This window comes from Prunus mume, linkage group LG7 (assembly GCF_029339155.1).
Source record: "Prunus mume cultivar Tortuosa linkage group LG7, ASM2933915v1, whole genome shotgun sequence".
NCBI lineage: Eukaryota > Viridiplantae > Streptophyta > Magnoliopsida > Rosales > Rosaceae > Prunus > Prunus mume.
This window is the reverse complement of record NC_142704.1, coordinates 10,378,930-10,389,788: the sequence shown is the minus strand read 5'-3', so window position 1 is coordinate 10,389,788 and position 10,859 is coordinate 10,378,930. Positions and strand designations below refer to the sequence as shown.

The 10,859-nt window shown below is 38.4% G+C and overlaps 1 protein-coding gene across 1 annotated transcript; it reads right to left on the bottom strand.

The window, feature by feature from the left end:
* Window positions 1-6,420: 6,420 nt before the first annotated feature.
* HON4 (winged-helix DNA-binding transcription factor family protein) lies at window positions 6,421-9,276 on the bottom strand. The gene is made up of 4 exons (XM_008241946.3): window positions 8,811-9,276; window positions 7,637-8,707; window positions 6,909-6,989; window positions 6,421-6,807 (listed from the first exon to the last, which is right to left on the bottom strand). Exons 1-4 carry the CDS (start codon window positions 9,009-9,011, stop codon window positions 6,643-6,645), a joined length of 1,518 nt encoding a protein of 505 aa, XP_008240168.2. The 5' UTR covers window positions 9,012-9,276; the 3' UTR covers window positions 6,421-6,642.
* Between the last annotated feature and the right edge of the window lie 1,583 nt (window positions 9,277-10,859).

Genomic DNA, 10,859 nt, shown 5'->3' with positions numbered 1-10,859 from the left:
GTTTTAGTGAAACTCCCTTATTTATTTGTGTTGACACAATGACCACAACCTAGCCAAAGGGATGAGTAGCTATAGTGCTTAAGTTTTTTTAGGTTTTAGACATAAAAAAAAAATTCACTTTTGGAAAAAGCCAAAATTTTTTCAAAAAAGACAAAAAAACCACCCAACTTTCATATCAAAGACATGCAAATGTATTGGATTCCTTAGAAAATCTAAAAATAAATAAGGGCATTTTTGTCCATTTTTGCTTCTTTTAAAATTTTTCTCTCTCCTTTTGCTTTTTCCAAAATGTCCCTAGTGCTTATAGGCGATTCGATTGATGATTGAAGCAAAACTGAACTGAAATAGGACAAACATAATCAGTTTAGTTGAAAACCAAATGGATGGGTTTTTAAAGAAAAAAAACAAAATAACCGTCACGAATGGGATGGTAGTTGAAATGTTCCCCCCTTTTAACGAGGAGTGGAAAAATCAACTTCCTTTATACCTATGGAAAAAGGTTCGAAATCCCATGATACTTTGGTAGTGTGTGTGAGAAACTCCTATTAACTTAACCACATGTTTAGCAAATGTAGAGTTTATACAAAATGCATCGATGATATTAGTAGTGGAACCATTCATTATATATTTTATTTTATTTAGTCAAATTTTCGATATGGGACTTATATTTTTCAACAACCTCTCCTCTTTGTAGTTTAGACAATCGCTTGTCTTTAAAGAAAGAGGAGAAATTACATGAAATGTCACTACTTAGTATTAAGAGTCATATTTAGATTCCAAATTTTATAATGAGTTACCCTATTCTTATTTTTTTTTTTTAACAAAAAGTTGATATTAACAAAAACCATATTCTCTCCCAAACCCTATTCCCCTCTCTCCCAAAAACCCTTCTAGAGCCATTTTGTTCTTCCTCCCCTCTTCCCTCTTCTGTAACTCCCTATCTTCTCCCCTCATTTTCAGAGACAAAAAGTTTTCCTCTTTGCATTCGTTTTGTTATGATTTTCTTCTAACCATCACAGGCAGCTACGTCTCTACATAGAATCTTGACCTGTGTTTCAGACTTGAATCTCCACTACCATCATTTTTGCAGTTTCTTTATGTTCAAAATAACTCAAATAGACTCTTTGGGTTCTCTGTGAAGTTTTCACCTCTTATTTTGTAGAATTTTTCACCTCTCTTTTGTGAGAGTTTTTCACCTCTCATTTGTGAGAGTTTTTCATCTCTCTCATTTGTGATAGTTTTATTTGTATTGTTATGACTTGGTTTTTTCAAGCTTTATCTCTTTTTGATTATTCTGAGTTTGCAATTTGCGTGATTGTTAGTGGAGGCGCACCAGATTGTCTTGATTTTGGTGTTAGACCGCTCCGTTATTGTAATGGCCCTTTGTTGCTAGTAATTTTTGTGGGTGAATTATGAATGCAATCCTAGAATTTCTATAAATTTTTTTAAAAAAATCCAAATTTTTTTATTCCCTCTTATAATTTCGTTCATATTCCTCAAATTTAGTTTAACTTGATCAACAGCTGGAGGTGGCCTTGACTTGTGAAGCGTACATGGGATATGCCACTCATGATCAATAATATAGCGTAACTTTTACGAGAGGCGCCGTACAAAGATGGAAGGATTCAATTTTGGTCAAAGTAGAATGAGTGAAACAGGATCGCAGTCTGCGGCTGAGTCCGGCGTTAATTAATCAAGGAAATCAAGTTTTGATTGTTGACCAATGATACTATTGGACATGCATAACATCTCTGTTTCTGTATATATATACATCAAATCAAATCTAACTCTCTCTCTCTCTCTCTCTCTCTCTCTCTCTCTCTCTCTTTGTTTTTCGATCAAAATGACAATGACTTAACGCATATATATATATATATATCGATCGAGAGAGAGAGAGAGTAGCTTTTCAAAGGTTTCTTGTGGCTTATGAAAAATGATTAGCTGGAGGAAGCCTATTATTTTCCCAAGCTCTGATCGATGCATATACCTTTACAGCGCCAATTTGCGTTTTATATATCACTCTCTTTTTTATCCACATTAGCTTTGCCTTTAGGAAGGAGAGGAGGAGAGGAGAGGAGATGACGACGAAGAGAAAAGTTGTTGCTCGGGTCAGGCTCAGGGTCAGGGATCATGTAGTCTGTAGATATAGATAAACCTTTTTGCTTTTGTCTTATTACAAATGCCCTATTTACCAGGGATCATCATCATGCGCAGCTTCTTCTCCACCTCTCAAAATTCATGAAAACACACATCAACTTTATATTTTCTTTTTTTACTTCATTTAAATTAAAATCCCGTTTTGTATCAGGTTCAGATCAGAACTACGTATTAAACCCTAATTTTTCATGGTTTTATTGTGTTCAAACGTCAAATCAAGCAAAGTTATTAGCTTGAGGGGTCGATATGGACCACAGGTCCCATGCATGCCCGCACAGTTCCAGCAATCCCCTTCCTCATAAATCAACCAACAGCAACAGTAACAGCAGAGCCTCCTTTCTGGAATTTTTTATTTTTTATTTTTTCGAAATAATTTGAACCCAATTTCTTTTCCCTTTATTCTTACTTAGAATAATGTTGGTTTGACCCGTCGTTGTTGTAGACTACGGCTAAAAACCCAAAACAAAGAAGGAAATGAGGAAACTTAGGCACTAAGATATAAACCCTATAAACACGTTTGAGTGAGTTTTGTGTTTGGCATATTATGTAGAGATTATTTTCTCTCGACTGCTTTATATTTACACGTCATAATAATAAAATTGTCACGTTTAATTAAACTATAAATCTTGTGGAAAAAATACGGCTGCATCACAGATTCACATGCACAATATAATATAATTAACCTCGGGTTCGATTAGTTAGATTGTCAATTATATAGTTTTATACGCCCAGAAATAGAAAAATATATTCCTTATTTTTGTATTCATGAATTCTGAATTATTAATTATGTATAAAAGTTGGAAGAACGTCAAGGTCCCAAATCGTGGGCATGGAGATTGAAGACTGGATCATGGGCGGCTTTTCTTGTCCTGAGCTTTTAATGTGAAAAGTAAAATTATTATTATTGCTTTATAAAAAAGTTTGGTAGTTGCTTTCTTTCTTTAAAAAAACAAGACAAAATAAAACCATTTGGGATTTTTTTGGGGTCAACAAAATCATTTTGTTTCTTGGGGAGGCCGTGTCCTCCAATAATAAAGAGGTTGAAAGGCGCGTGGAAAAATTTGGTTGAAGAGTCCTCCTCCTTCTTCTTCTCTAGTTTACACTATCATTTATAATAAACAAATAAAAAAGTCGCCGTTCCTTACTTATTTCTATGGTTATCCAATTGTAAAAGGAGTTGAAAGTGGGAGTTCCCAATTACATGACTCCGATTGGACCGTGGAAGCGCGTTGCCTGGAAACGTTCATATCGGTGGAGGTGAGGTGGAACCAGTGGGTTTCTACCAGTCCATTACGGAGGACAAATCTTTTTTGTATTATGAAAATTTTAATTTCATAATGTTGGATTCGACGGATATGGACCAACAGTATATTACTATTCACATGAGATATGAAGAAATGAATTTTTATATAGTTTTAGTATGAGAAGTGAAGAATATGACTAAATATTTATTAGGTTTTTTAGGTTTTAGACATAAATTTTTTTTCACTTTTAGAAAAAGCCAAAGCTTTTTCAAAAAAAACAAAAAAATTACTCAACTTTCAAATCAAAGACATGCAAATGTATTGGATTCCTTAGGAAATCTAAAAATAAATAAGGGCATTTTTGTCCATAAACCCTAAACCCTAAACCCTTAAAAATTCTGAAATTTAACCCTCACGGGTTGGCCTAGTGGTAAAGGCGTTTCTCAGGCCCTATGTAAACGGGAGATCCTGGGTTCGATTCCTGCCGTTGGTGAATCAAGCGATGAAGGCCAGGAACGGGGTGAAATTCCCTATAGCCTCTCCGGATCCTAGAAGGGGTGGATGGTCATGGCTTGCCACCAGCTGTCCCCCTTAAAAAAAATAATAATAAAAAAAATTCTGAAATTTTTAGTATTTATTTAGATTTATTTTTTTTTTCGTTGCTGACGTCAACAAACCCATACTATTTTTGCCTTTGGGCCTACCTAGGCTTGTGGAGCCCATGAACTGCCCGAGCAGCTTAAGCTCGCGGGAACCATGAAACGGGGCTTAGGCCCCTCCTACCCTGGCAAGGGCTGCACGATGGAAGTGCTCTAAAGGGAGAGATTCCATTCCTCAGCAAGGAAGCCAGATATGCCTTTCCAAGAATACGAGGCCCAAGGAATTAACATATGTGTTGGTAGTCTCTGGAATTGTATCCACAAGACTCCAAACATACGTGTTGGTTGTCTTATATATTGGTGTCATACATTTACATTATGAGTAATGCTAGTCATACCGCATTTGTATATTACATTATATACCGGAACTCACAAAAACAATAGGACACATTCCTATCAAGGAGGTGGTACACAATATAGCATACATATATGATATGACTAGCATTTTTATTATTTTTGTCTCTGTTTTTTCTGTTACAGAGAGGCAAATTGATGCGTCGTTTCAGCATGCACTGAGAATTATATGTTGTATCTGGCGAGGCTTTTGCGTTTTCTGGTTTGGTGGATTTGTCCATCCTTGCCATTTGCTTATGAGCTCTCTCTCTCTCTCTCTCTCTCTCTCTCTCTCTCTCAATTAGACTAGCTCGATTTCACATAAACATATCCTAATCTGAGTTTAATTAATGGGGAAACTAATTTACACCCGCTTTGATCACCATCTTCTTCTCACTCACTCACATGTATACAAACTGAATTATATACGAAAGAGCAAGAGTTGGTTGTTGGTGTCACGAATCACTATAGGTAATAATTTGCTTATGTTAGTATACTAATATTATACAATACAAACAAACCAAGTATCTCAAATTGCATGAAGCAAACTCCATTTCAAGCTCTAGTCTAGTGAAAGTAAAGATGAAGCCAACCCCATGCCAATTGCCATGCTTATGGCTATTTTTAAGGTTTGCAACACGACGCCTGCAACAGCCCAGAACAAATGGACCATCATGCTGATGGCATCTGTGTTTTCCAAAATGCCAGATGATCCATCCTAAACCTAGTTAGCTGAATTAGCACATGCCTGCTTATAAAGGAAAGGCTCATGCTATGCCAAACAAATTTTCATCACTTCAGGCCAACCTTGGTATGGCATGCTTCAATTGATTGGCTTCAAAGTCAGTGATATATTATACATTCAGGCCAAACAAATCAAAATTCAGAGGAATCATATTGAAAAACCAAAAACCATTGGCTTGCTTGCTCGCCTTAAACCAAAGTAAAACCAATCCAGTTTGCATCATCACTCTCCACCGTTATAATTAGAACTAGAACAATCATTTGAAAACCAATGTAAACTTCTTCATACCTACTACCAAAAGCAAATTAAAATTTCCTAGTTTCAAGAGCTGACCAATAGTCAGTCTCCAAGGGGACCACACTCCATCTTCTTTGGTTTCTCTTATTTGACATCCTCTTGGGGCAATCCTTTCATTTAATTACAGAGTTAACAAATTGTAGCACACAAGCAGCTATCAAAATTTTAATATATTTTTCTTTACTCCATTTATTTTGATCTCTGCCTCTCTCATATCTAAGTCAACTTGTTCCTCACTGCATACAAAATTAGTGTGTGCTGCAAATTCTGCTTATAAATAATTTCATTATCATTACTCCTCAGGGATAATTGTCGAAATGTCACCTGAACTTATATCTCAATTTCAATTTGTCACCTTAAAGAAAAATTTAAGAGAACTATCACCTTAATTTTTCAAAATCCATGATTTGTCATTTGACTTTAATACCATCCAATTTTCCATCAATTTTTAAGGATATTTTAGTCTTTCCATTTTCAATAAAAAAATATAGAGAAAAGAGAGACCTCTCTCTCCCTTTCTCCCCTAGCCCAACCCCACCCTCCCTTTCTCCCCTAGCCCAACCCCACCCGCCCCAAAAACACATCGCACAGGACCCCCCCTCCCCTCTCTTCTCTCTCTCTCTCTCTCTCTCCCTCCCTGACCATGTATAAATTTTTTTTATAATGATTTTTCCATTTTCAAAATACCCTTGAAAATAGAAATGACTAAAATACCCTTACAAATGGGTGGAAAATTGGATAGTGTTAAAGTCAGATGACAAATCATGGATTTTGAAAAATTAAGGTAACATTTCTCTTAAATTTTTCTTTAAGGCGACAAATTGAAAATGAGGTATAAGTTCAGGTGACATGTCTACAAAAATCCCTTACTCCTAAATATAATTCAAATTAAAACTCCAAGGTGTAATTATACCTGTGTAACCATGAAGACAATCCACTCAGACTGCTATATCTTGTATTCATGTAAATGAGTAAATCAAAGATATGATCAAATATTCTCAAATTAAATTGAAATCACAAAGTTGAAGGGACAAACGAGTCATGGGTCATACTAAAATTGCACAAACAACAAACTTAACTTAATGGACAAGGTCATCATCTCTACCAATTGAGACAGTTAGTTACACTAACCTCCTATTCGCTTTACAGACCCTTTACCTCTTATGTGCTCCTCATCCTCTCTAACAGGTACATGAGCAAGGATTTCTCAACTTTGGAGCACTGGCGGCTGCGGAGCTTCAAAAGTAAATGGGGCACTAATGTCCATGGCTGCAAGCCCTTCTAATTCTTGGATTGCGGCAATGGCACTAACTTCGCTTTCGTTATTTAAACAAGGTTTTAGTGCACCAACAGCTTGCCCCACTTTAAATTGCTGCAAATGACATAGAAACAGAATAAAGACACTAGCAAAGTCAACAGCGGGAAATGCAGTCATATTCAATGAAAAACTAATTTGAAAATTATTCAACTTACAAAGTATTCAAGTTTCCTCTTAAACTCTCCATTGGCAACCGCTTGAGAGTCAGGTGCTTCAGTTGTTGTCACTAATGCATTCTTTTAACCGAAATAGAAAAGAAAATGGCAACAAATTCCAAGTAAGTAAAGCAGCGGGAGTATAATAATATTACTACACATGAGACATGAACGAAGAAAAGTCTCGTAATTTTGCTTTCCTAAAAACAAAACAAATAATTAGGTATTTTGGACTGAAAAAGAATGCAGACTTGATTAAGGGAAATTTCACTAAAACAATTAAGTTCAAAATCAGATTAAACTTTTACATAAGCATTGATAATTCTTATGGATCGTCTTCCTTGCCAATTTCAATTCTTTCTATTTTACCCTTTAACTCTCTCCGCGTTTTGTTAATATGTATATTTTCATCCAATTCTTATGTTCATTTCGGAAACTAAATACTGCCTTAATATCTTTTGAATTAAATAATTCTGCAATTCATTTTCTTACTAAATTACAAAGTACAAATCCACTAGCCAGTAGCACCTAACCCCTGGAAAACAAATCATTCTATGATTATCCTTTCGCTGTTGCCATACATCAGTAGGTTTACTTAGTTGTAACGCAAGCTTATATCTAGTTAGTTAGTTTCTCAAAACAATATTTTCCTCCGCTAGAGAATACAAGTGCCAGACGAAACAACTACACAAGGTTTGTTTACTAGGAGATTCAGAGAACAGAATTACCTTCTTGGGCCTGCCCACTGGCCTTCCAGTACTTCTCTTCGGCCGTTCCATTCCAGGCAGCCCAGGCGGTCGGCCCCGCTTCCCGGGCACTAAGCCACCAACACGAACAGCAGCAGCCGCATCCTTCTTCTTGGGCCGCCCTCTGGGCCTTGGTAGCGATTGTTGTGGCCCGACCACATTGGGCACGTTGTTCTGCTCAAATGCTCCCATTATAGGGACATTGGTAGCATACGGGAAGAAGACGCTCTTGGGCTCAGCTTTGGAGGGGCGTCCCCGGCCCCTCTTCACGAGGCCGTTGGGGCCCACAACAGCGGATACAGACTTTGGCTTCGGAGGACGCCCTGGCCTCTTCTTCGGCAACCTCGGCCCTGGCGGGCGACCCCGGCCCCTCTTGACGGACACAGAGCCACCACCAGCTTGCCCGATCCCAGCACCCACAACCTTACGTGGACGACCTGGGCGCCTTTTCACCGACGCTGCTGGCTCGTCAACCAGTCCAAGAGCAACAAGCATGGGCTGCGAATTTTGCTGTATGGTGGGCTCGGGGAAGGCCTGAAAATGGGGGTGTTGCTGTATAGTGGGCTGCTGGGGAACGGGAACAGGTTCTTGTAAGCTGGGCTGCGGGGGAATGGGAATGGATTGTTGTAAATTGGGCTGCTGGAGAATGTGAATGGGTTGTTGTAAATTGGGCTGCTGGAGAATGGGTATGGATTGTTGGAAAGTAGGCTGCTGAGGAATGGGTGCTTGTAAACTGGGCTGGTCAAGGATGGGCTTGGTTTTGGGAGGGCGGCCACGGCCTCTTGAGGGCCCAGCAGACGGAAGAGCTGTGGTGGCAGTGGCAGCAGCAGCTGACGCATTAGGAAGCGGAAGGGAAGCATCAGATCTAGGGAGCTTGTAAGACTTCTTGACCATAACGAGGAGACCATTGCTCTTCAAGCGCTTGAGATGGTGGGTCAACAAGGCTGAGTGAGTGGTTGGGAGGCCCGAGTAGGCTCGCTCTATGTACTTAGCTATAGCCCTCTTGCTAGACCCGTCCTTCTCCTTGAGCGCTGCTATGGCTGCATATATCATCTGCACCCAAAAAAGTAAAAACAAAAAGAAAATCAAAACAAAAAGAAGATAAAGGTTAGAGCTTTGCTGAAATGGTAGATGAGTTGTGTATTTAGTAAATTACCTCAGCATAAGGAGGGTGATTGGAAGTAGGGTTTGGAGGAGGAGTGGGGTTAGCAGCTACATGGGTGGTGGCGATGTTATTTTGATCTTCAGTAGCGAGGGGAGTGATGGCTGGGCCGGCGGAGACGATGGCGGTTGCAGTGGTGGCGATGGGCGGTGGATAAGGATGTGGAGTTGGATATGGAGGTGGGGGTGGGTCCATAGATTTAGAGAGAGAGAGAGACGAAATTTTTAAAGGGGTAGGTTTGGGGTTGGACTTGGGTAGCTTGGGTCGCTTGGGTCTTTGAGTCTTGAGAAGGGTAAGGGATAAGTGAATTTTGTTTTGGACAGGGAAGGAGAGGAGGGGAGGAGAGGAGATGATGATGATGGTTGATGGGATCGGGAGCGTGTGAGAGGGTGGGTAGTTTAATCGGACCGTCGAGAATGATTCATGTATTCGTGCTTCGTTATGTGACGTGGACCTTCTCTGTCTTTTTCCTTTTTTATATTATTTCTCCTTTATTCATAAATATCTACATAAGTCATTGCTTTTGCAGCTGCGTCCTTATCATTTAAGCACATTTCTATAAAGGGCTCTTATGATCTTATCCTTGACCCCCCCGTGTTTTGTGAATTGAATATTTTCCTTCTTTTTTCCTTCTACCGCTTGTAAGTTGTATCTTTCTTGTGTGCTCATAGGCTCATTGGGAAGGAAATGCAACTAGCCAGTTAAAGGTATTTTAATTATATGAGTTGACAAACAAAACTAGTATATAATTTCATAACATTTCATAAAGTCATTGTTCAAAATAAGTTTGGATCTCATTTAGATCATAATTGAAGAAGTTAAGTTGATAGATTAAGCAAACTGAAAATGAAGTATGTCTTGTTGAATAAGGAGCAACCTCTATTTGGCGTATACTACCATTGTATTATATTTGGACAATTTGAACTAAATTGTGGCGTTGGCGTTGTACATTTCTTAGTTTAAGAAGTCTAATCCTAGCAAAACTAAAGCCTCATGCTAGTTTTCCAATAAGATATAGTAACACTTCTCTGTATAACGCATGCTAGCAACCTACATTTACTACTAACAACAAATTAACAATTACGCCAATCCTATATAGGCTTATTGACTTATTGTTAAGCAATAATACATGTGACTTATTGCCCACCGGATTGGCTTATCTCATGGGTGAACTTAACAACTTCCTTTCTTAAAAAACACAGAAGCTTTTAAAGGGAGTTTATTACTATCCTATCCTGGGGTTTTATCCCATGTGGTTTTTCTCGGGAAGGTTTTAACGAGGCCACCTTAACATGCCCTTTTGTACACAATTTTATAGTTGAATGGAATGCAACCCATCGCTTTTCCCCTCAAAAAAAAAAAAAAAAATGTTAATTAGGTCTTCTCCAAGTCAAGCGAAACCCATTAATGAAAACAGTAAAGAACGAATTTCTTGCAATCATTAGCTTTTAATCCAAAACTTCAGCACTTAATGAAAGTTTCGGCAAATGCTACAGCCTCCCAACAAGTGGTTCATTCATTTACAAATTGTGCTATTTAAAATATTTGACTTTAAAAATTATGCTAAACCAAATATGCAGCAGAGTCAGTCAGCAGACATTTTGAGAATACTTTTTCTGCGGGGTGGGGTGGGAATTCAGAACTTATGAAGTCCTTTCAAGTGGGCCCCTAACTGCACATTTTATCTTCCGAATGCATGATTCTATTCTATATCTATATTCTATAGAGAGGAGAGGAGGACAAATGGCGTTGATATGGGATAGGAAAAGGGAGGGATGCAACAGCAACACCCCTCAACTCGAGAAGATTGTTGAACTAGCTTCATCCAAACGAACGCACCCACCGTCCATGTCCATGGACGAAAACGAAATGAACAGGATCCACGCCTGCCTTCGAAATACATACATGCACTTGCACACCCCAGATCACCCACCTTACTCACAGGTAAGATAAAGATACCCACATTTATTAATGTTTAAAAACTTCTATATTAATGTATAAATAATAGTCCCTCTTTTTTTGTTTCATTTCATCTATATATAT